At 40.3% G+C, this 25,982-nt stretch overlaps 1 protein-coding gene across 1 annotated transcript in view; it reads left to right on the top strand.

Annotated features, from left to right (window-relative positions):
• Positions 1 to 5,161: 5,161 nt before the first annotated feature.
• Positions 5,162 to 25,982, top strand: part of GPR107 (G protein-coupled receptor 107) — a gene marked incomplete at its 5' end in the record, with an annotated part of 31,144 nt that continues 10,323 nt past the window's right edge. Inside the window, 13 exons of the mRNA XM_009587845.1 lie at positions 5,162 to 5,287; positions 6,118 to 6,168; positions 6,432 to 6,520; positions 7,196 to 7,362; positions 9,150 to 9,184; positions 9,393 to 9,449; positions 10,323 to 10,433; positions 12,084 to 12,217; positions 13,115 to 13,190; positions 14,197 to 14,270; positions 14,849 to 14,966; positions 15,965 to 16,095; positions 18,025 to 18,068. Of these exons, the coding sequence (XP_009586140.1) occupies positions 5,162 to 5,287; positions 6,118 to 6,168; positions 6,432 to 6,520; positions 7,196 to 7,362; positions 9,150 to 9,184; positions 9,393 to 9,449; positions 10,323 to 10,433; positions 12,084 to 12,217; positions 13,115 to 13,190; positions 14,197 to 14,270; positions 14,849 to 14,966; positions 15,965 to 16,095; positions 18,025 to 18,068 (1,213 nt within the window). The remainder of the gene's footprint in view (positions 5,288 to 6,117; positions 6,169 to 6,431; positions 6,521 to 7,195; positions 7,363 to 9,149; positions 9,185 to 9,392; positions 9,450 to 10,322; positions 10,434 to 12,083; positions 12,218 to 13,114; positions 13,191 to 14,196; positions 14,271 to 14,848; positions 14,967 to 15,964; positions 16,096 to 18,024; positions 18,069 to 25,982) is intronic.

Genomic DNA, 25,982 nt, shown 5'->3' on the forward strand with positions numbered 1-25,982 from the left:
GGAGTGGTGGGGCCGGCCTGGCCCTGCCCGCCTCCCACGGTCCGGGGCTCTCCTCTCCTTCCCGCGCCTCCGGCATTGTCCCTCTACCTCCCCTCGGCACTTCTCTCTCTTCGCTGCTTTCTGGGCTCTCCCTTTGCGCCTCAGCCTGCCCGGGCCCCGCTGTGTTCTGCTTTTCCCGTTATTTCCCCCTGCATTCCCTAAGCCCCGTCCCTGCCCTTTTGGCCGTCTGTTCCTTAGTCGTGGGGAAAGTGTGTGAAGGGGCCTCAGAACTGCAGTGGTTTGAGCGTGCAAATGCTTCACGTCCTGTTAAAAGCGAGGCAGTGTGTGTGATGAGAGAGGGTTGAACATAGGATGGGGGGAGGTTTCTGAAGGGAGTTTGGGGTTGGTTTTGCTTTTAATCTGCACTTTGCACATCTTCCTGTCCTGATCACTGGTCGTTCGACTGTAAAAGGCTGTGTGGCTGTCTTACTGGCCTTCCAGATGTAGTTTCTTTGCACTAATGAAGTGATCAGTAGAGACAGAAGAAGGTATTGATGCGGACAGCTCTCTATTTCGGTTTAATAGAGTTCTGGTTGTACTTTGACAGAGTGTTGTGTCGTCCTGTGCCTACATTTGAGAAAAAAACTAGTTATTCAGGATAATTGGTGGGAAGTGGTGCAGATTGGGGCAAGGATCTCCAGCTCCAGAGTGCTCTCTGTTGTGTTCTAAATCAAAAGCTGTGCAGTGGTTATGTGACAGAGGAACTGTGTATTTGGGATGGTGCTTTTTAAGGGCTTCTGTGTAGTTCATGAAGTGCTCTGTAAATCTTCATACTTAGGTTGCTAATTTTGTTCTTGTTGTCAACAACATGCAATATTTTGCCAATAGAAGTGTTGGAAGAAGTTAATAAAGTGGTATATGGCTAGGACCAGCATTATTGTGTTCTTATAGCAGTTTAGGAAGAGTGCCAAAACTTCGCAGGAGCTCCCCTTCAGCCTTTGGGATACAGTGAATGCCAGGGGGACATTCATGACTCATTTGTAGGGAATTTTTCAGACTATTAGTTGTCTAATGTGCAACCCCGTCAATATTGTTCTGCTTAAGCAATAAATTAGGAGGTTTGTGCTGGTTACATTATTGTTTTGAGGAATCTGTGATCAACAGTTGAGTGCTGGAAGAATTTCTCCTGGGGTGATACTTTTCCCTTACATAGAAAACTTTCAAACTGGCCTCAAGCAAATGTTCTCAGCAGCAAACATTATGGCTTCTATTTCCTATTGGGTTGTCTCTTAACTGCCTGGGTCAATTACTAAGCTGTGGTTGCTGATTTTTACAGTCAGAGTGGGGTATGGTTTTAGTTTTGTAGGTATTTTGTGTGAGTTGCAACACTGATCTACCAAGCGCTGTGGAAAGTAGAAATGCATTAATGCCTTTGGCCACCTCCTGTATAAACATGAACTTCATTGTTAGAGCACAGTCTCTCCCTTCCTACTTCATTTTCTGCTTTACAGCGTTTATGTAAATATTGGGCTCCAACAACTGTACCCTTTTCAATTAAATCTCCCTTCTAGTGTTCTTGCTGTTGGCTCCTGGCTTGTAAGTGTGCTTTGACGCTGTGCCAAGCGAAAGGCCACAGCTTTGTGTGAGTGTTTGATATTAGGTTTCCTCAAACAAGCTGTTATTGCTTAAGTTAGAATAGCCTCATTCTTTTATCTTTGTAATTAGCATGCTAAGGTGAAGCTTTTTTTCCTGTCAGAACAACAAGCCACAGTCTGAGTGGTCTCCTGTTCTGAAAATAACTTCTCTTATCTTTATAAAAGCATACAAAATGATTTATTTCTTCTGAGTTAGAAAAATGAATCTTTTGAATGAAAATGAATGTTTGAATCTTGCTGTTAGACTAACCTTGTCAAAGGAGACTCTGTTCCTTAGTAGCAATTGTTATCAGCTTCATTAGTTTAATGAGATATGTTTCAAACAAACAAACAAAACCTACAAAAGTTGAAGTTGTAGAAGACTGATGGAAACAATTTTCAGAGGTTTCCAGAAGTGGGTGGTAGTTGGAATGTTTCTCTTGACCAAAAATAAGATTTCTGTTGTCTTAACAGTTGAATGCTATAATATTGAAGCCTTATGCTATAATATTGAATGCTATAATATTGAAGCCTTATGTTTTGCATAATGCAATGGCAAAGTGTCTCAGAGAATGAGGAAGCTGGTCTAAATGAGGCCTTTGTCAGGCACGCAGTTAAGTTTAATGCTAGCGAATAGCCGAATGTACTGGCTTCAAGAGGAACCATCTAGCTAACAGTGCTGTGTAGCAGCTGTGGTGTTAGTTTCTGATTAAAGTATCTTTCCAATTAACTGGCTTCCAAAAGGGAAGTAAGATGTCTCCTATTTTATGATACTGTCAAGATTGCGATTTCATGTTAAATTATTATTTGGAAGATGTTATTTTTCCGTGGTTAGTTGTAAATACTTGTGGCCTTTTAATGTTGGTAGGTCTCAGGCTTCAATTGCTAAAGGTGAAAATACCTTTCACAGTAATTCATTTAGTCTTACACAAATTATAAGTCTCGCTATTAGTCTCACACGAATAATAAAATTCTTCCATGTAAGGGTAAGCACTCTCTGAAACTTTCACCATACTGATAGCGTGATCCCAATTAGATTTCGAGTAAATGTTAAAGAATATTTTCCTGCCCATTCTGGGCTACAGGATCTTGGATACCACTTTCCTGTAATCTTATTCAAATGTTGCAGGATCAGTTTTTATTCTAAAGGAGTGGAAGAAGTGGGGAAGATTTTTATGGAAATAAGCTGAGAACTTACTGTATTAGTTTGACTGTAACCTGTCAGTAATGAGTCCCAGATCATCCGTTCTCAAAGGGGCAGACTTAACTGTTAAATGCATCCTATGTAAATTAAAATAATGTGCATGCTAACAATTCAGATGCTTAAGCATTCCCCTATATGGGTTTCACGCCTTTGTTGTAAGCTTACAACTGAATATTTATGAGGTCAGCAGTTGAGTGATTATAAATAAAAGCCAGATTCTTCCAACCTGTTAAACCTTCTGTGAGAGGTGAGACAATTATTGGTAAGCCAGTATCTTTAAGCTGTCAATATGTGGGGTGGTAGATGCTCTGGTGGTAACTTGGTGGTTGCTTGGTGGTAACTGGTGACAGTGTGCGTGGGATCATGTAAAGCTGAAGGATTTGTGAACTAAATCTGTAAACTCTAAGCACCCAAAGCTGAGGTAAAACCAGGGAGGAAAGTGTGTGTGTGTGTGTGTTGTATATTAATTATCTTTTGTTGGTGGGGGGGCATATTAGTAAACTGGCAGAGTAAATAAACTTAATTTGAACTGAATAGATTTGCAAGTACTCTGAATTAAGCAGCTGTCTCTGGTCGTGTTTACAAGGGGCAAAACACCTTGTGGCTGGATGACACTGTGTCCCCCCCTCATATTCCCCTCTACCTAATCACCCAGACAAATGCTTATCTGTCCAGATGTGGTTAAATACGTATGATGTGCTGTGTAAAGAGCTAGTATTAATCTTCTATTCTGACTGGGAAATTACATTGAAAGCAGTGTTAAAGGAACCAGATGGGGTCTTGTTTCAAGCACATTAAGTGACCTAGAACCCGAAGGCAGCACAGCTATAATACTCTGTTGAACAAAGCATCTGCTGTGAGCCAAGTGTCACTAACTTTTTTTCTTCCTTTTCTGAGCATTAAGGGAACCATCTGGCTATTTGCCAGGTTAACTTGATTCTATTAGGGCGATCTTATTACAGCTAGATTACATGTTAGCTGTGTCAGGATTAGTGTCCTGCTATTACAGTGAGTCATATTTATGTGTCAGGAATGTTTTATGCAGAGATGTCAAAATTAATACTGGGGGTAAAGGAAGAGAGAGTACTTATTGTAATTCTACAGTTCTTAGCTCGGTCTTCCAGTACCTTGTCCAGAACAGTTTGTTTGCCTGTAGCAGCTCACAGCTCTGCTTAGAATATTCTGCAATCTGATTATCTTTTCCTAGAAGAAATAGGAGGAAGAAACAATTTTCTTATTTTTAGAGACAACTTGTAAAAGGGCTTTAAATCACATTTTAAATGTTTTTTAATTTTTGTTGCTCTGTTTCTGCTTTTCTTCCAATTAGTGATCTAGTAGTTTGAAGGTCCAACTGCATACCCATTTATTGATTTATGAATGCAGAGTAACAGGGATATGACCTTTCCTCATCTGATGTTGCAACTGTGTGTAATGTTTACTACTTTTCATATGAGGTCCTTCATGATCTCTTTATTAAAAAACAAACAAACAAAAAGCAGCTTACTATACTTGAATCTTTATCAGCTGAGCAAGGCATGGAAAGGCATCAATTTCTATGGTTTCCTTGTCAGACTGAGAGGAAGTAAGTTATTCTGCAACTAAGACTGGGAGCAGAGGAAGGGATTGGAATTTTCCTGTTAGAGAAACTAACCCAAGTAATTCTGTTTGAACACACATATCCAGTTTTCAGTATTTATCCTACTTATAAGATGCAAGGCCTTGCTAAAAATCATTTGGAGGAATGGGACTACATAAGAAATTTTCTTATCTACACCATACACATAGTTTTCCAGTGTGTTAGATGTTTGACTGTCCAAACATTGACTCTGCCTAACATAGATCTGATGGGATGATAATACACTGTGATACTTGTTAAACACTTGGCCAAAACCCAGCTCTCAGTTAGGTAAGATCACTATAGTCAACTAATTCCTCTTCAGTCTGTTGCAATGACAGTAGCTAGTGTTCAAACAATATTTGTCTTGATTTATCTAGTCTTTTTTTTTTTTTTGGTAGCAATATTTTGTTTAATCATTGATGCCAGATATTTAATTTCTTCCAGACTCTTTTCTCGCATATTTCTCATTAGTATAGCCAAGTAATTAGCAAAGACACATTTATTTAAAGTTCTTGCTCTTCAGGTTATTGGGAGGGTTGGTTGATTCCAGGGTAATAATTGGTTATATCTGAAAGTATCCTAAAGAAATTTGCTCTTGGTATGATCAGATAGATGTTTTGCATGAATAATTAAATAAGTGTCAATCTCTGTCACCCTGCTTCCTCTTTGACTGCTGCTGCAGATGACTGTGTATGTGATTTGTAAGTTTACTTTCCTTTCTTATAGGATGATGTGAGGCAGAAAGTGCACCTGAATACCTTTGGCTTCTTCAAGGATGGTTTCATGAAAGTCAATGTCAGCAACCTTTCATTGAAGCCACCTGTGGGCTCTGATGACAAGAGTGGCTTATCAGTAAGTTACTTTGAGTCCAATGACTGTATTAAACTTCCTGTGAAATTGCCCTTGCACTGGATGCCTTAACTTGTTTGAGGCTTCAGGTCCTAACTGGTGGTGCTGTTGGCTTTGCTCCCCACTGTTTGAGCCGTTTATGAGGATACGTATATTGTGAGATTTATCCTTGAGCACTATCCATTCTGCTTTAAGGATAAACTTCAACTTATTGGATCCTCTGCTGAACTCGATGCACACATCTATAGCCTATATTGAACATAGGTTTCCTAAGCAGTCCTCTGATGTGAGATTTTCACATCGTTGTCGTGTTGCATTGCAATGCATCTTGTAATCATTATATCTGCAGGTTTCCAGAATGGTGACTGTCTTATTTTTAGAGGACTCTAACATTACATGTTATATATCACATTATATTAGTGATTTTAATAGAGTGACTGAAATACTAGGGTAGAAAACAGACCTGTGTTCTTACTCTTTGCACAGTTTGACCTTTTTGTTACTGAAAGTATTAAATGTTTTCCTCAAGCAAAAACATCTGGAAAAATACTGAAATAAGTTAAGAGGTTCAGGGACAGAAGGTACTCTAGATTAGTTTAGGTTTGAATCAGTATATATTTTATTCTTGGTGGATATGGATGAAGCAGCAAGCTTATTAGATTTGAATAATTTTTTTCTGTCTAATTAGGTAATGAGAAAAATACCTGGATTCTGCCTTAAACATAAACATAAGTTAAGAAGTATCTTTGACTCTTTCAGTGCTGGTTTGGCTTCTGATACTAGGGGAACCTGAGCTGTTTTAATTTGACAGATTCTTCTCAATTGTTTCATAGGTGGGGTTCAGTTTGGATCGAACAAGGAATGATGGATTCTCCACTTACCTGGTAAGAGTAAGAGATGCGAACTTACTTTTCTAAGCTGGGGACATCTCTTAGTCTACCTTACTCCAGCAATGGTTGGAAGAAATAAAAAAAAAAAAAAAAAAAAAAAAAGCGGGAGGGGGGCCCTTAGATGTGAGCAGGTTGTTAAGAATAATTCAATTTTACAACTTGCTGGACTAAGAATGGTAACCTCTACCTGGAGGGGAACGTGTTCCATTTCTTGTAATCAGGAGGACTCTTCAAAGATGTTCTGCTTATATTACCAGGATGAAGAAGTAGATTACTGTATCTTGAAAAGGAAACCAGAGCAAGATGTGTCTGTTGTAATCTTACTTCTGGACTTCAAAACTGAAGTGTGAGTAAATAGAGTACACTACATTTTAAAGTTATTTCTCTAGCTGAAGCTAACATAACACTTGTGGAATTTCTTTAAGGGCTTGGAAAGCTGCTGTGCATGTAGTTTATTTTTTAATGGGTTACATAAGAGTTGAGGGGAGGTGAGAGTGAAAGAAAAATCTGTGGTATAAAATGGTCCAAGAATGCCTGCTGTATGTTGGAGGGATAAGGGGGCATAGGGCAAAAGAATCATACCTTAATTGTGCTGAAGGCATGCACTTGAAGTCTTGGGTCACTTTTGCAGCTCTTGCACTGAATATGCCGTTTCATTGTTTGTCTTGAATTATTTGTTTTATGGAAGTACCTTCAAGGCTGCGTTGCTTTCTTTTGCAAGAACAACTGTAACTGTGTGGAAACATAATTTCTAATGAGACTCTGGTTACCAAAACTCAATAAACTTACTTTTCTTCAGCTGTTCTTGTATTTAATGTAAACATATAGTGTGACTTCTCCCACAGTGATCAATCATGAGGCTGCTGTAAGTCATGATTTGGTGCTTGCCTGTTCTCTGTGGTAAAAAAAAAGTCAAGACAAATTGATTTTCCTTTATTGGGTATATGTAGGCTATGACAGATAGCCTCTTTATAAATGTTGATTTGTTTTCATTTTGTATAAAAACTCTCTGTTTATTTAGTGTGAAAGTACGGTTCTCTGCAGAAGCTTCTTCTTTGTTACCTAAAATTTCATTCCTGTCTGAGGAAAATGTTACTGCCTTAAGTATCAAGCCGCTAAAAACTTCTGAACAGAGCAGTGATTCTGGTAAAAATCCTCCAAATATCAACCAAAATACAGACAGCAAAGGTAAGCCTGCTAAACCAGACCTATATGTTCTCTCGCTGCTAGTAATTCATAGATGTGCATCCAGCAGTGTGTTGTGGTCACATCCTGGGGTCCCCTCGGGCTAGAACTTAATGCACAATCTTGTGTAAAGCTGTGCATAGAGCTACCTTTTGGGCTGGAGTCTCTCCTGCTCAGTGATTTGTGTTAACCAGTTCCGTTGATCCAGCAGAGACCTAACGTGACTGTTGGAGACCTACAGTACCTGTGAGGAGGGGTTGAGGTACTTGGTTGTCTTTTGTCTGGCAAAAAGAAGGCTAAGGGGAAATTTGGTAGCCACCAACAGCTAGTTGAAGGAAGATTAGAAGGACAATGATGCCAAGCTATTTTTAGTAGTGGCACACAATGCAGCCTGTGGCTGTTCCCCACAGTCTTGGATGTCTCAGATTGGATGTTAGGAGGGAAAATAAAACTTTCCTAGGTAGGTATTCCAGCATTGCAGCAGATCGTCTGTGGAAATTGTAGAACCTCCATCCTTTGAAGTTTTAAACACTTGGCTAAACAAAGCCAGGGTCAATGTGATATAGTATTGACAGGAGGCATGCTTTGAATCAGAAGTTGGGTTAAATACCTCCACAGGTCCTTTCCAGCCAATGTTTGTGTGAGTTTGTATGTATGTATCTAAAGAGTTGAAATCTAGTCTGTCACTTAGAAGCTATGGGGATTGAGAAGTAACTATACCAGTAACCTTTCTTGGAGGCACAAATCTTTGTCTGGCTTCCAGACCAGTAGACAAAACAATATTATAATCTCGGCTCTGATGGGATTAGCTCTAAACAGTTCATGTTATCCCTTCCTGGAAGAGTTTGTCTTGGAGTCTGAGTCTGTCTTGGCCTGTCATGTTCACAAGCTTTGATATTGTTGAAAACTTTGCACAGCTGTTCTAACAAGTCAAGAACTAAAGCTGGATGGCACTGAAGAGAATTGATCTGACAGCTCTAGTTTTGATTTTTTTGCATTAAAAAGCATAGCATGCACACTGACAGTGCACTGAGGGGCGGGAGCCAAAAGCAAAGCTTAAATGTTGAATTTTTGCTTCCTGGTAGAATGGGATGACCTTATGTTTGAAAAGCTTCTTATAGGAGTGGAGTGAAACTATGAACTTGGTATGCTGCTCTATTGAAGTCTCCTGTGAATTTAAGTTTCTCAGGTTCAGAACAGATACTGTCTTAGCAGGTCCCCTATGCTTTTGTTTTTTGTTTGGTTTTTTTGTTTGTTTGTGTTTTTACTGGGGCCTTGCTTAGTAGAGAGCTGAGAACTTTTTCCTTCCCCAGGGCTAATTAGGACTTCCATATGTTTGTCAGGCCATGTATTAATGTCCAGATTAAGATTAGTCAGTGAGATGAACAGTACTCGGTCATAATGTTAAAAGTCATAGCTGTAAACTGAATGAAACAAGGCTATAGCCTGCATCTGGTATAGGTCATCTGCCTCCTGCATCACTGTAATTGGAGGGGTTGGAAAGATTTCTTGGGTAGGCTTTTGTAGAAGGTGTAATAGTAGAGAAGCCTATCTTAGCATTTGAGGATGCTAAGCATTCATTCGGAATGAATGCTAGTTGTAGAAAGAGTCCTGGGAAAGCAAGGAGGGACTGGGAAAGAATCTCTGTTAACGATTACCTAGGAAACTGCCATGCAGACAAGTATAGGAAGATTTAAGTAAGGTATTGGCAATGTGTAAAAGGTGGTAGTCTATAAGGATGTCTAAATGCAAACTCTCTAAATGGTACCATTAATACTTTTTATCTCTAGATAATAAGTCCAAACGAAGTACAACATCCTCCCAGGTAAGAAACTATCTGCTGTTCTCTTTCAGAAAGAACCTGGGGGAATATTCCAGTATAAGCATAGCCAGAAAGTGGAGAGTATTATTTTCTATTGCTCTCAGCTTCCACTGTAAATATACAGAATGCAGTTTTGATTGTCTGGATAATATAGCCAAATGTGGTAGTTACCTGCTTAAAAAAATCTAAAAGTCTCTTTTCCTTTTCCCAGAGCATAGTAGAACAAGAACATCCTGTTCACAATGACAGAGGAACTTTTTCATTTCAGGTAGCGTGTCTGTCAGTGTCTAGTCTTAATGTGTGCGGACAGTTCCTTCACTGTACTAATTTGTGAAAAGTAAAAGTCTCTTGCTCCCTACTATAATCCACACTTTTTTGGTATAGATGCCTCTCTGGTAGCTCAGTAAGTTTTTGAGTGGACTCTTGTTAAGAATAAGTGCTGGAAATCTTTCTTCATAAGGTGTGGGAGCTGTTTTAAACTGTCTTTGGTATGATGCAGTTGTTCTAAATATCTTAGTCTGTGAGCCTCAGCATATTAAAGTTTACTGTGATGCAACTAGTGCGTACAGATTTCTAACAATAAGTAGCTGTGACCTGACTGATGACTTACTTAAGGGGAAGATATTTTGTATGAAACCAGATTAGCGCTTTGTTTCAGCACACTAGTTCATTTGTGATTGTTGGTTACTATAAAACAAACACATTTAAAATTCTGTTATGTGACACAAATCTCATTTCCATAGCTATCACAATTTGTATAGTTGGGGGAGGAACAGAATAGCTGCTTATGCTTTAGGGCAAGTATGATCAAAATTTTATGCTTCACCACATGTTAAATATACGACACTTCTTGTTATCTTTTCTCTGTGGCAAACTAAGTTAAACACTGATACCTAAAGGTCTTTGATAAAGGTCTTGGATTACCAGAGTGCATAATCATAGATAGGTACAATGATTTTGCATCTGGAATTCTGCTGAAACTTGCAGATATGCTGGTATCCTCAGAACAGTATGCTTGCTGAAAGGAACCAACTGACTCTAAACGACTGACTCTTTTCATGCTTCAGTAGAGGTGGCTTCTTCCCAGGGCAACCCTGTTGTGAATGAGAAGAATGCTGACTTTCCTATTCCTTATTTTCAGTTTTTTTTTAACATCAGCTCTGATAACCAAGAAGGTCTCTACAGCCTGTATTTCCATAAATGTGTTGACGAGGATGGGCCGACTAATGATCAGCAGCTATTTAGTCTCGATGTGAGTATAGCTTCTAAAGTATAATTAACTCATTCACTTAGACTGAAATACACAGCTTTCGATTCTAGCTTGTATACCAAGCACACACTGTATTTGAGTGCATATATGGAATGGGAAGTGATTCAGAGTTGTGCATTTCATCTCTGTAGTGGCATTTCTGAAGGAAGCAACTACAGTAAGAAGAATTAAAATACTAGTTTTGGAGAAATGTCTGGAAATCTGAAGACTGTGTGTGGGCTGGGTTCAGTCTACACAGTTGTGACTAGATGCTGTAATGAGATGGGAGCTAAAACAGCTGTTCATGTTTTGCTGCACTCAAAAATCACTTTTTTCTTTACACAATTGCAAATATTAAGGCTGTTGCTGCAGCCTGAATTGTTGGTATTTGAATTTGGTGGTTTTGCTTTTTCTGGCCTAATTAAAGATGCGTTTTTACAGTGTTAGATGCACATCTTAAAGGCAATATATTATAGCAAATGTCTTCTCCCTTTTAACATCCAAGGGTTCGGTTCTATGCTCTTTTGAGCCAGAGTGCATTATCACAGCTCAGGCTTTCCCTTCTTTCTCTTTCCTGTGCTCATGCTGGCATCTATGCTGGTGATGTAGTGGATGCAGTTTGTTACAGTACCTATTATTTTATACTGTTTGTTTAAGATCTGTTGCTTAAAAGTTAGGTAACTAGCAGGTGTTGTGTTTGGTGTATAGTGAGCTATTCTGTATGAATCCTGTCATTGACTGAGGTAACTCTCAGCCAGATTAGACCCCTGACATGATTTTTACATGGTTGTGCTGACACTACTGCAAGGGAAAAGCAAGGGAAACATGTAGGTGATAAAACTTAGCAGCCCTAACTTAACTCAGACTGGGCTACTTTAAATCTGCTTCTGAAGTTGTATGTTTAGAAGATCAAGTTTTTGAACTGCTACTTGTTGCTTTGACCTGCTGAAGAAATAGGAAAGAGAAGAAAACCTGGATAACTAACCTGCTTGGTTGTATTTAGAGATGCAGGAGGGTTTCAGTACTGCAAACTAGTCTTGATGCGTTATTTTAATGAAGTCCTAGCACATATAACCAAGCCGTTTAGGGGCATATATAGGATGTTAAATAAAGCTGCTGTTTCCTTAGTCACAGGGTAATAAGGTTTGCAGCAGAGTGCTTCCTTTCGCTTGACAGGTGAAGAAATCCACTGTAGTAAAAACCTAAGAGTGAGTTTTTCAGCTATGTATGACTCTCTCCACACCTAAAATCAGGACTGTGCTACAAAATCTGCTTGTTTATGCAAGGTTGTAGATACTGTTTCTGAATCAAAAGTGGGCAAACTCTGTGAAGTTTGGTATAGAGAACAACTATTCTTTGGGAAAATTACTTTGCCTTTCTGAATTATGTTGCATAACTGAAGCACTGGAAGGAGCCTCTGTCCTTTTCTGCTTTTCAAGGAAATTATTGTTGTGGGTGTAATTTTGCGAAATGTTTTGAGATTCTGGAGGATGAAGAGTTGCTTTTATTTTTTTCTTTAAGAGTCTCATAACAGTCACGCTTCAGAAAAACTGATTTTAAATGAGCGAATATCATTGTGGACTGTAATTGTTAACTTGGTGCTTTAACAAAATGGTTTTTCAACTGTACGCATAACACACCTTTAATATTCAGATAGAAATTACGGAAAAGAATCCTGAAAGCTACCTCTCAGCAGGTGAGATCCCACTGCCAAAACTTTACATTTCCATGGCTATCTTCTTCTTCCTGTCTGGGACTGTATGGATCCACATACTTCGTAAACGCAGGTAAGCGGACTAGTTCGGTGTCAGTGACAAGTATGGGCCTATTTTGTTTGATTTTTAATTTTTATTTCTCCTGTTATAATGCCCAATTCACAGTCAGAGTTAATCACAAAATGAATCTGGCCCAATATTGTATGCCTAATTACATACAGTTTATAGTAGAAAACAGCTACTTCCGTCGGTATCATTGTTGCAGACTATTGTTCTAAAGTTATCAAGTCTTAGGTTAAGAAATTCTTCATGTAGTGTACGAATTAAAATATATTGTGGCAACAAATAAACAGGAAATTCCTGTAGTTGATGACAAAAGGAGAATGCTGTTTGAAAAACCTGATCAAATTTTTTTCATTTGGGGAATGGCAGCTTATGGCAGGGGAGAGCCATAAACATTTTGATTATAGTCAAAAGTGGTAGGAATTCCTAGTTGAAAACCATGCTTCTTAATAGTTAAAGCATAGCAACAGAAGCCAGGAGCACCTATGATTCTATTTTGGCTTTACTTCTGACTTAGTCTGAAGTTCACTGGGTGATCAGATTACTTGGTAGTCTGGAGTTCACTTGGTGGTGTGGTATAGTGACTTGAGGGCAGAGGGTGGAGTAATACGTTTGAATTGTTTAGCAAATTTTTTAACAGATGTGATCTATATATGTTCCTGTGAATTACTAATTTTAATTAACCCAAGTATTAAAAATCAGAGTTTTAAACATGTAGTTGAAATGTTGTTCAGGCTGTTGCAAAAACTTGGACTGCAGCATTAAAGGGAATTCTTTTACACTAATAGTCAGCTCAGCCTGGGAGTTACTGTTTAACATTCATAGGTTTTAAAGAAATACCTTTAGGAACTGAAATTTTTACTGCTGGCTTTTAATTGATGTTCTTCCTTCTTTTTTTCTTCCCAGAAATGATGTCTTTAAGATTCACTGGCTAATGGCAGCCCTGCCTTTCACAAAATCTCTGTCCTTAGTCTTCCATGCGGTACGTATAATGTTTCTGCCTTAAGTTGTTCAGCTAGGAAGTAGAAACATGGAATCCAGGGCATGTTGTTAGAGAAACCTGCTTTGGGGGGGAAGAATGGGAGGGAGAGAGAAGTGTCTTTCATGTTGAAGCATTGGAACTGAACTGCAGCTGTTTGGTGGAGGTGATTCAGTTTTCGTCAACAAATTCTGACTTTAAATACAATTGAGATCATGGCCGGAAGTGGTGAAGCAGCAAGCATATATGAGGGTTGAATGAGTTCCATGAATTCTGGTGTTTTGGCCATCTGAGGCTGGCCTGAAAGCTTGAGCTATGGTGCTACTTCAGCTGCGTGGCTTGCAATAAATGTTAATAAATGGAAACCTTGATGAATGCTTGTAAAATTCAAGGGCACTACTTCAGGTGAAGTATTATGGTGTACTGTAACAGACCTAACATTATAAGCTTTAACGCTTTCAATACATAAAGTCTCTGAATTGTATTGACTTTACCTTTCCACTGTGAAGATCTCATAAAGGTTATGGCAAGCATTTAATCCTTCAATGTTTGTGCCAGCTGTGATCTTCACCTTCATGTTCATGATAGGATAACTGCTACAAACATTTTTGGAGTCTAGTGAATTGAATCTGGTTTCCAGTGAAAGTGAAACTAGAAAGCCTCTAGTCACCTAACACAACTGAACTTGAACAATGAATGAATAAATGGATTACAAATGCAGTTGTTTAACTATAGTTAAGTGTGGGAGCTGTGTGGGAAGGATGTAGATTGGATGAGGTATATCCACTAACACTTAGGAAATACAGCAAATGGAAATGACCTCATTGTTGCTAAACAAAAGTAGAACACGTTGGCAGGAAGTATTCTGTAAGATGTAATAGATCTGAGTTTGTACACGCTGATTGGAAAATTAAACTTGAAGTGGCTGTCAAGCAGACCTATTTTATAGACATGGCTGGGGTGCTGATGAGCAGCTTGTAAAGTAATGTACTGTATTTTCTGCTTCCAGATCGACTATCACTACATTTCTTCTCAGGGATTTCCTATTGAAGGCTGGGCTGTTGTTTATTACATCACTCACCTGTAAGTATGTCAGAAGATTGATATGATAGATTCAAACAATGAAACTGAATTCCCTGTGGGGCTGCCTCCCTCCTGAGCAAACTGGAAAATTGCTGATTCTTTGGTACTATGGTCTGAATGACAAGACAACAATCAGCCCTGTGTGAAGGGGAAAGCTCTGCTTACAGAGGGCAGCTGCACGGAATTGGTACTTATCTGGGTGGAGGAGTAAAAGGGGAAGAAATGCTTTGCTTTTCTTTGTTCATACTAATATTTAAGTATCTAATTTGCTCTTGGTGTGAATGGTAAGAGGGTGCAGCTGCCAGTGTTTTCTCCTGTTCACGATGGTGAATGGATGACTCCCCCAGGAAAAGATTGCGTGTATTGACAATTGTGAATGAAGTGTAACATTGCTATGTGATACACAGTTCTAAGCAAATACATCTGCTTCACTGTTGTAGGATAAGCACTTGCCAAAATTATGAATAGCAAGGCATTTGTTTGGGTTTGTGGCTTTACTGACTGTAGGAGAGAACCTGGGCAGAAGAGGAAGTGTGATAAAATAAAGTCTCTCACTGCAGTGTCTCTTTCTCTTTCAGACTGAAGGGTGCTCTTCTGTTCATCACTATTGCCCTTATTGGCACAGGCTGGGCTTTCATTAAACACATCCTGTCAGATAAAGACAAAAAAATTTTTATGATTGTCATCCCACTTCAGGTGAGGACTGAGCTGTGTCAATACTTACTATCTTGTGGGAGAGCTGCTTGTGGAAACTGTAAAAGGCTGTGAATCCTTCACAAAATATCGCATAGTTACTGCTTGTATAAGCCTATTGGTTACAACTTCAGTTGAGCTGGAATTTCCTGCACCAGAAGTTACTGCTGTAATTTTCCCCACTTTTCTGCCTATATTGAGTATGAGATAATGGTGATCGAACAGTGTCAGCAAATGAACAACTAGCTATAAGGTAGGTATATTCATGCTGGGGCAAAACTTGGGCTGCAAAACAGTACTAAACTACTAAGCAGAGAAATGAAATGAAAGCTGTCACTTCTGAAATGCTTGCTGAATGGGCTTAAGGAAAAAAAAAAGGGAAAACCGAGACTTACAGGTCCATTGGGTCTGAGGAAACTTTCCCAGTGTGTTCAAAGTGATCAGTGCTTGTCTCTTACTCCAGAAACTGAAGTAAATAGGAGGGCAGCACTTCTATTTGTTGTAGACAGAACAGCTTTTCTGGCTTTCCGATTGGAATCCCTTACCCAGCTGCAAAACTGGAAGTATATAATCGGTGTTTGAGGGTCTTATGGAGCTCGACATGGAGTACAAAATGTGGTCAATGACCAGTTTGAATTATTGGCTTAATTTAGAATAATGTATTTAGACTGTTTGCCATCTGTGCGTATGTGGAGTCCTGTTTCTGTATTTTGCTCTTTTTATCTCTACTGATACAGTAGAGTCAGCATAGTACATAACAAAAAAGGACTACTTTCTGAATGATGGCAGAAATAAGTTCCAATCAGTTTTATTTCTGTAAATTCTGTGAAGATGCTGCTGAATGTGTGACTTTCTTGACATAGAGCTGCAGAAGAATTATTGATGTTACTGAATGGGCTCTTTCTGCAACTGTGGGACAGCTTTTGCTGAATTGGCAGCCCGCATCATCTAATATCTCCTTGGAAAGCTTCTGAAACCATTAAGCATGTTTTGTCCTGTAGGTACTGGCAAATGTGGCATACATTATCATAGAGTCAACAGAAGAGGGGACAACTGAATATGGACTGTGGAAAGAAATCCTCTTCCTGGTAGACTTGCTATGTTGTGGAGCTATCTTATTTCCAGTGGTATGGTGAGTCACTCTGTGTGTGTGGTTTCTGAGCCCTGATAGCTTGAGTTGTTTCTGAACTAATGAGTATTGGCTGCTAGTTAAAGCTAAAGATACTGCCAAAGCAAAAAAAGTCAGTCCTTTGGAGTCAAGCGTTCTGTTAACTTTTCTTAAACTATATCAGTCTTAACACTTCAATCTTGTGTTGTGGAAGATACCTTATCCCCACTTTAACATCCCCAAAACAAGCAAGGTGGGTCGCGATTTAAGTGTGGCCAGCACAGCGCAGACTATAGGTGCTTTTGAAAATTGGAATTTTGCAGAAATGCTGACTTTCTTACATGGATAAACGGGATTTTGCTTTACTGGCTGAGGTTGGAAACTAGGCTGTTAAATTCTGAAACAATAGTGCTGTCTAAGATCAGTGCTGCCTTCAAGCAGAGTTGCTGCATTTTTGCTTGACTGTTAAAAGATATAATCCCACAGGGAGCATTTCCCTGCCTGCCCTTCCACTCTACTTGGCAAGGAATAATGTTGATTATATAAAACTCGACCAAAACACAGATAATTCAGATAAACACAATTGTTGCTTCTTGCCAGTTAGTCAGAACATTTATCTTCTAAATTCATTTTAGTCTTAATTGGATAAACAGCTGGATTTAAAGGAGGATATGAAGGAGCTTCTGGCTCCTTGGTTAGTAAACACAGAATATTCTTCTTTTTCTCCAGTAGCTCCAGTATTTTTTTCTGAAATGCAGAGTGAATATAAATGTCTGTCTAGTAAACATGTCATCACTCTAGAGTGTGTAACTCTTGAGTGTTTCAAAGAACTGCTTCATAATGCGTGTGTGTGTGTAAAGACACACATACGTGTTGCTCGGTAGATGGGAGTAAACTTCAGCTTGACTTGTGAGGGTGGGTTTCAGCTGTCCTTACCTTCCCAATTGTCCTCTGTGTAAGGGCAAAACCCTACACAGTCTTGGTGGCCTTCTGCCAAGGCTGGGAAATGTCTTCCAAGAAATTTGCACTACCCACTTGTCCCTTCTCCCACTCCAGTCAAAATGCTGCAGCTCTTCTGAGGTTTGGGTATGGTATGCTCTCTTCCGAGAGCATTTGGGTATGGTAAGTAAAACTGCAGGAATATTAACTTTAATTGTAGAGAGGCTCTGATTTCCTATGATAAAGGTGACTTTTACAGTAGCAGCTCTTATACCTAATGCTAGAATCCATATGTCCTACCTAATGGTATGCTGGTACAAAACTTGCTTTCCATAAAGGAACTGTATCTGAAGAGCAGATGCATTTGGGTGAGCTGTCCTGTAACTGTTTATAGTGTGCAACCAGGGTTCCTGCATTGTCATGGTACCAATATAAACTGGCAGTGAAGCCCAGGACATAAAACCCTGCCCCTTTTTCATCTGGAGAGTGTCACTGCAGCTGGTGGGATGACTCATGTGAGCAAGGTGACTAAGACTTGGCCCTGAATTTACATTCTTGCAGGATAGCTTCTGTTACATAAGTTGCCTATGTAGACATGTGAGCTGTAATCAACTATTTAAATGAAAAGAGCTTAAAAGAGCAGTAAGATGCCAAATGCTTGGCAGTACTCTGAATAGTAGCTCAGCTTAATTGTACAAGTGGAAAGCATTGTGCTGGAAAATGCCCCAGTTTCTCACTCTGCTCCCTCCCTCCCACAGAGCTTTCTGTAGGCTGAAGTAGGCTTTGGCAATCGGCTTTAATCACAAGGAGATAGAGCTACTTGAACTAACTGCCCGAGCTGGGGGGATGGGGGTGAAATATATGCAGTGCCAAGCACGCTAAGCATGGTTAATTCTGAGCATACCCCAGCCATAAAGAGCTAACAAAACTTGAGAGTGTTCTAGAGGGCTGCAGTGAAAAGGGAGTGCAAAAATTATAGCTAATCTACTCTTTTTTTTTTTATTTTTTTTTCAGGTCAATAAGACATTTACAGGAGGCTTCAGCAACAGACGGGAAAGGCAAGTAACCTGTAATTTTTTTCTGGTTTATGCTACATGCTGTAAGATAATGCTAGAATTTCAAACACATGATGCTAATTTAAAATATGTAAACTAAAACTACAAATCTACACTTTGTTATTGTCACACTGCTGCTTTTCCTCAGGGGGCTTGTGGGAACAGCTTTTGGAAAATGACCTTTTTCATGTATTGCTTTGACTATCAGAACTCATACGTGGAACCCATTCTCTGGTACTTGCACAGCTCTCAACGCTCAAGCTAGACACGACATCTAAAGCAAATAATCTTGACAGATTTGCTGCGTTTTCTCAGACTCGAGTGTTCAGAAGCGGAACTAAAAATGAATTCCAGAATTGCTGACTATTAGTCAAAATAGACCCCCTTATTTCAGTTTCTGCAGAAATCTGTTCCTGCCAGAATAGAGGGGAAAAACCTCATTATGAAATAAAACATAAATTGGCATTCAGTGTAACACAGTTCTTGACTTGTCCATGTTTGTACAGCAGCTTAAAGGACTGCTTGTGTAAAGTTGAGTTATGTTTATTGCAGCAGTGAAAATGAGATGATGGATGGAAAGCCAACCCAAATATGGCTTCTGTAGTGTGTGCTTTTCCTGCCTTATCCGCTCACTTCTTCTGAAATAGTTCCTCAGTTGGCTGCAGATGCAAGCCACGGAGCATAGCACTGGCTTCCTTGGAAGGAGGCAGCCATTTTAATATTCTGTCATTTGATGGCTTACTCTTCTTGAAAGTTTTATTTGTAGAAAGGCCTTTGTTGGCAACATCTCTTCAACCCATCTTATCCCTTAACTCTGGTCTCTCCTTTCTGGAGATAGCCTCCCCTGGATACTTCTTCTAGCCATTTCCTGGCTTCCACTGAGACACTTGCATTTCAGTGCAGATTGCCTCTGTGGTCTGGTAGGTAAAGTATAAGGCTGGGTACTGAACTCAGCTCTGCGCAGACCACAGATTAGGTCTTTTCTTGCTATCTGTTAAAATTAAACAATAATGGAAGTGAGCCCAGCATTTTTTTGAGATTCAAATTTTTTTAAAAAAAACAAACAACAAGCATGCATACACACACACACAAAAAAACCCACTCCAAACCTAAAGGGAGGGAAATACTAATTTCTGATAGAAACCAATGTAAAAGAGGTTAGTGTTGATAACGTAAAATGAATGTTATTGGTGGCTTTCTCATCAGTGTGTTCACAGGGGTTCAGTGACATTTACTGAATTTGTTTTACCTTGTCCACTGAGCATATGTTCTGGAGTATTTATGCTCTTACTGTTACAAAGTCGTCTTAAATTTAGACACTCCTTGAAGCAGTCCCTTTCTTCTGAACTGAGGACTTCACATATGTAAGGCCTGGTTCTTAGTTGAAGCCACCGTGTGTGATGGCAAATAGAGGTCAGCTTTCCTGTAACTCGGGCAGAACTGCTGGGTGGCAATGGAGTTTGACTATTCTGATGCTGAGCACTCAGCAGCTAGTGCTCATAACTGAGGCAAACCCTCTAGATCTGTGTGGCCTCGGGTGGTCACCCTGTCCCTACTTTGCACTTGATGGTTCTTATCACAAGATGGTGCTATGGAGTTTGTTTAACTTCAGAACATACTGAGTGAAGGAGAAAAGTAAGGAGAAAATCAAGGAATTTCAGGATAGACTCTGGACCTGTCCGCTGTTCATCGTGATGGGTGGAATCCAGATCTACATAAAACCAAGCAATTCTGAAGGATGTGTTGTAGTGTATAATGGAGGTAAAAGAAAATGGTGATCTGAGAAGAACTAGTTGTGTCTTTATAGCTAGTCAGTGAAATGCGCAATAGCCCCTAAGGACTGTTCTTTGTCCTGTTTTGTGGTGTTCTCTGTGAGTAATGGTGCTCTTTATTATGATGTTGCTTGTGGATCACCTACTGCCATTACCATGCTTCACTGTGCAGATCCTGCAAGTTCAATAATTGTGTGTTGAGAGGGACTTAGCAGGTGTGTTATGCTACACTAATAATAAAAAGCTGAGGAAAAGAAGTTTCAGGGAAAACATAGGCACCAGATTGTGGACAGGATAGCCACAGTGCTGGGACTCACCTGTGAAATACAATGTGGTTAGAGTATTTAGAGGCTGTTGATAGGAGCCCATGGGGAGCGAGTGAATGGCAATGTGGTGCCAGAAGCAGAATGTTACCTAATGATGTCATGCTGCTAGTGTACCTGGTTGAGAAAACCAAAAGTGATATGGTTGCACTGTAATAAGGTAAAATCATTCACGTTAGGCTTATAAATGGTCTTGACTAGAACCACGTGCACTTAACTCTGTAGGCTTCCCTTGGAGGTCCTGTTCTGCAGAGGTGCTGCACAGTGTCTTAGCTTTTCACGAGAAAAATAGGACCAGTGCTAACTAAAATCGCCAGCCTTTCCCTCCCCCCGCCCCCCTGAAGATGATGATATTTTTTCCTGAATTGGTGAAAACTACTGGATCCTTTCATATGCAGTTTAACAGCTGCACTCCCTGTCCTGTGGTTAGAGCTGACTGAATCTTTTGCAGACAGTTCTGCCTGGACCGCCTATTGCTTGCTAGGATTTGTTGTCTAGTATTACCTCAAAGGCTGCTTTCTGTGTTCTCTCACACAGACTTCATTAACTTATAGGGTGTCTTGGGGAATTATATGCTATAAATTCAATAGCTGTTTTTCTGGGTACTGAGTCTTATGGTGACCTTCTCGCTGGTGAGAAAGACCTAAGGTAAATTATTTTTGCTTTCTTGCGTCTATTAGAACTAACAACTCTAGGACTTCATGGCTCAGTATCCTGGTGGTGTTTCCTGACTGTGTCTGTCTTGTCCTCTTCCAGCTACTTCACAACCTGTGTATTAGATGGCACTCCCTTGGGTCAAGTGCAGCCATGACTGCAGTGTGACTAGACTAGAAATGAAGCAGAAGACTGGTTGGACTACTGGTCTTTTAGTCTGTTACAGCTGTCCTTGCCATAGGCCTTTGTATTAGCAATGTACAATTATTAAAAAGGCTCGTTATAAGTAACAATGATTTGGAGTCACTAGCTAATGGTCATTTAAACTTGATTTTTTTTTTTTAAAGATTATTTTCTAAAGTGGGAAAGCTAAAGGAATGGGTCTAAAGCCATAATTATCCAGGGAGACCTTACATGCACAGATACCGTGGATTGCTAGTGAAGAGTAGGCATGGCACAGTGATACATCTGAGTTTGAGCTGCCTGGTTGTTTGCTTTTTTCCCCTTGAAGGTGATCTTTAACTCTAAAGCAAAATATCTGACCTACACAGGCTTCTTATCTTGCATAGCAGTGGGCGTAAACATCCCATTTTTAGAAGCTTTTTTCTTCCCCTTTTGAAATCTCCACCTTCAGACTTAAGCAAGTGCCTAGCTGCAGCTCTTCGGTCTGTCACTGTTCTTTCAGATGGGAGCGTGCTCTCTGTCCATTTCTAGATCTGCATTACAAATATCTTGCTTGCAGATTTAAGGAAATCAGCCTTGCAAACTGAGCTAGAATTGTTTGGGCTGGAAAGCTGCTCAACTACCACTGTCTTGTTTACAGGCATCATGAGAAAAGAAAGAAAGGGAGTATGTTGTAGTGAACTTGCTTATTTTTGTTTGAAACTCAAAGTTCTTGGTCACTGGACCTCTCCAGTCTCATAATCCACTCTTGTGTATCATGTCATCTGTTGTTTGAGGGAGGAACGGAGGGCTGGAAACATCACTGCAGTTTTTGTTCTGCTTGTACCTCTGTGTGTGTGATGAGAGATGTGAAATTCGGTGCAGTCTGATCACGAACGGTTAGCTATTTTCCTGAAGCACTGCAGCATGTCATAGTTGGCAGCAGAATTGGGGGAAATACATTGCAGTGTGTAGCTCCCAGGCAATGTTCCCTGTGTGCTGTGCAGTGGGCAAATGATGATTAATGCTTTCATGCTTGCCCCTATGTCAGGAAAAACTATTTGCTGTATTCAGTGTCTTCCTGCTTCTGCACTGTGAAAATGCAGTGAACAAAGAGGTTGGTCCTGCGTGGTGCTGAGCTCAGCAGACGCTGGAGGCGATGGCTCCGTGGAGACCCATGCTAAAACACCTCCGCAGCTCTCCAGCGAGGGGGAGGGGGTAGCGGTTGGTCCTGTGTGGTGCAGAACACCCTCTGCTTAGCTGAGCTCAGCAGACGCTGGAGACGATGGCTCCGTGGAGACCCATGCTAAAACACCTCCGCAGCTCTCCAGCGAGGGGGAGGGGGTAGCACAGGGGTAAACGTGCTTGAGGCAGTACATGGGCATCTCAAACCTTGAGATAAAGCTTAGTGATTTAAGTGTCGAGACCTCAATGGATAGCACTGGAGAGTTGGGAAATGTTGAGAAATGCAAGTTGAGAATTGAAATAGGCCTATTATGTTCCAGTGTACCACTTCCAGGCGCCCTAGATAGCTATCCAGGGTTGATACAGCAATTATGTGTTGGAGGTACATTGCTTATCCTGTACTTTGGACATTCTTCTGACCCTGGTGGGGAATTTTTGTGCCAAATGGCTAATGTGTTTCAGAATATTCAAGATTAACTAGTCTGTGCCACCTTCTCATGTATGACACTGAGAGTTGCTGTATCTGTTTGCTTGACCTCTTCTTTCTGCTGTAGGAATGCTTTTAAGCAGAGTGCTGTAGAGATTATAGGGCCATACTTCTCAGAGCTACTCCTGGAATTGCTTTTTGAGGTCTAGATCTACATGTGTGCCTTCATTCTTGGGGGCGGAGGGGGGGGGGAGGGGGTGAATAGAAAACTTCCATTTACTATTTGGTAATGGCACAAATTGCATCTCAAATGCACCAGAGTTAGTATAGCATGCAAAGCACTGTAGAAATATTCTTAGCTGTACTTCAGCACGTTCACTCAAGATGCATTATGGTTTGCCCTTGCATACTATATTATCTGGGCTTTAGCTCCCTATGCCCTCGGCTGCAGTCCTCTTGTTATTACATGCGTATTCTAAAAAGGTCAGATTTAGTCATCAAAAAGCTATTGTCTGATGGTGTGCAAGGCTGTAGTGGATGGTCTGACTTTCTTTTTCCCCATCTTACAGGTTGTCTCAGCATTTGAAATTAGCACAGGGGGCAATCTGAAAAAGATTATCAAAATTGTATGGTATGCTATCTTTTGATCGATACAGATCAGGCTATTGCAGGCATAAGCTGTTAAAGCAAATAGTGATAGAGAGGAGAAACTGAGGGAAGCAAGGTATAGATGTTATAAAACTTTCTTGGAGGATGGCTTTTATTTTTAATTACTCTATGGAAGAGGTGGAACACAAATATCAATTAATTTGTAAAACCTTTGGTAGAAAGTCTCTACAGTTTTTTGCTTCTTTTGTTTTGTTGTTTTTTAACCTTCTCTGCGGTTAAGTATTGTTCCTTGAAGTATGGTTATCATACTTGAAACATAAATTTACCCAAACTTTACTGCATGCTGTGATTGCTGCTGTGTTATTACAGATTTAGAGGTTGGGGCTGCAAGTGATTCAAGTTGTAAGTGACAGCTGCTGGCCTAGCCTCTCTCCTTGCAAGTGTTGCTGTCGGTGTCTGGACTGCCAGGCTAAGGTGAATCGAAGTCTTAAAGTGTCCAGCATAGCAAGACTCAAGTGTTACTGCTTGGAGCACATTCAGCCTGTGAAAAAGCAATTCACAGGCTGCTGATGCCAAGCAATGATGATTTTAGACTTTCTCCAGAACACTGTGTGCTGTAACTTTCAGCTGTTTAAAAAAACTGGCAGAATTTTGTAGACGTGCATTAATACTGACTTTAGTGTCTGATAGTGGAGGGATGTATTCCTGAAGTTGAGGCAGCTAGAGGAGAGCACCTCATTGTGATAAATAAGCAAGCCAGCTTCCAGAGGTGGCTCTTCAGTCTTTCTACTTGGTGGTAGTTGTCTCTTTTTTTCCTTCCCTCACCCTTCTTTCCTATGCTCAGCCATTCTAGGTATCTGGATGTACCAACCTCTGACTCTTTGGTATTGATTATCATGATGAGTAGGTGAGATCTTGAGCTCCGACAGTTGGAGAGATGGCATTGTGACACTTCAGTTGGCAGCCAGATCTTTGGCTTCACTATCCTTTCCTCCTATGCACTGCATGAATCCAACAGAAATGACTCCCCAGCTCACTCAGTTGTTGACTGTAAAGCATTGATGGACTGGCAGTTTGAATCACAGCTGTTGAGTTGGTGTTCCTTTAACTACAAAGCCTGGTAATTCTCATGGCCTGTCATTGCACCAGTTGGTGGCAGTTCTTGAAGATGAATGCGTTGAGTTCAAAATAGATCCTTCTGTGTACCAACTAGTGTGTGGTAAATCACAAGATCTTCATGGTCACACTTAATGTATCTCTCCTTTAAATAGGACAGTATTGCTTCCCTGCTTCACGATTTAATGAGCTTGCCCTGCATATTTACACACTTTAATCTTTCTCCAACTGTGTTACGAAAAGCTTTTAACATTAGGTTATCTGGTAGAGCACTAGACCCATGAAAATCCCTAAGTTTTTGCTATTTAAATGTGGGAAACTAGCTTTTGTGAGGGACAGAAATGAGGGAGAAGTAGCTAAACCAATGTCTTAGGGCTGATTTAGCTACCAAGGATTTAGTTAGATTCTTGTTCTAGCAGTTCCAAATCTTGCCATCTGTTGCCCAGTGAAGTGCTCTGTGCTTCACTGCTGGTACTCTACAGATGCAAGTCTAGAGCTTGGGCATTGCTTTCTGGAGTCCAGAACTGTATGTTGCAAAGTAGATGCTATTGTACGTTCAGTGTTTCATATTGCAGTCCAGACAGGAGCATCCTCCCAAAACTGAGAGCTAGTGTTCCTCTGACATACTGTGCCGTAAGACTGCCTCCATGAGCACAGTCTTGCCCAAAGCCAACCCAGCTTGACTAGTGTTCAGATGAGTGTTGCACAGTATGAGCTTTAGCTGCATGGAAACAAACTTGGTGTTCCTTCACAAATAAGGTTTGCTTTTTTCCTCTTGAGATCTGGCTCTGCTTTCTCTTACTGACATGCCCTGTGCTCTATCAAAAGTTAACCGTACCATTTGGAAATGTGTTGAAGCCACTAGCCAGCACTAAATCAAAACTACTCTTAGCTTAGTTTTATCTACTTGTCAGTCAGTTTATGCTGTGTGTTAGTCAGGTGCTGTTGTTATAGTATGTCTGCTGGAGGAGAGTTTGTAGGAGAGCTCAAGGTGTTTGTAGCTTTCAGTGGTTTTCCTGGAACACTAAAGGTAAGTTTTGGAAAGTGACTCTTGATCTCTAGATTATACAAAGTAGGTTTATAACAGAATGTTGCCTGTCTTCACTGTAGCTTATGTAGTGGGAACCTGTAACAGTTTGAGTGGTGCATTTGATACTACCTTTCCATAAAAAAAGCTTCATTGTTTTTGTCATAGGAGGTGAAGCATTTTTTTGGTAGCTATTAGCCCTCCTCTTCCTGGTGTGTAATACTGTATTTTGCACTGTTGTGGACCTGGAAGACCTTATATGCAAATACATGCAGCCTTTTATAAATCTGCTTTTTGCAGTGGGTCATTTCTGTGAGGGAGTGCAGGTGAACTTAAGCACAATGTGTTGCACTTCCACATCTGGGGAAAAAAAAAATATAAGGAGGGCTTGGAGGGATACCGGTAAGTATATGGCAGTATTTTCTAACTGGCGACTTATGTTCATTGTCTCTAAATTGCATCTCTCTATGCTGTCAACATATCTTGGATCTGCCTCTCATGTTGTCACAAAAGCACCAGTAGTCCATATTTGTAATCCTGCTGCACCTCTAAAACCTGACTCTCAAACCAGAGTTGACAGCTGTTCCATCAGTTGTTGACCTCTGCTCATTCACATGAGTATCTGCTCTGTTCCTCAAGAGC

The sequence above is a fragment of the Fulmarus glacialis genome, unplaced genomic scaffold, assembly GCF_000690835.1.
Source record: "Fulmarus glacialis isolate BGI_N327 unplaced genomic scaffold, ASM69083v1 scaffold9571, whole genome shotgun sequence".
Taxonomy (NCBI): domain Eukaryota; kingdom Metazoa; phylum Chordata; class Aves; order Procellariiformes; family Procellariidae; genus Fulmarus; species Fulmarus glacialis.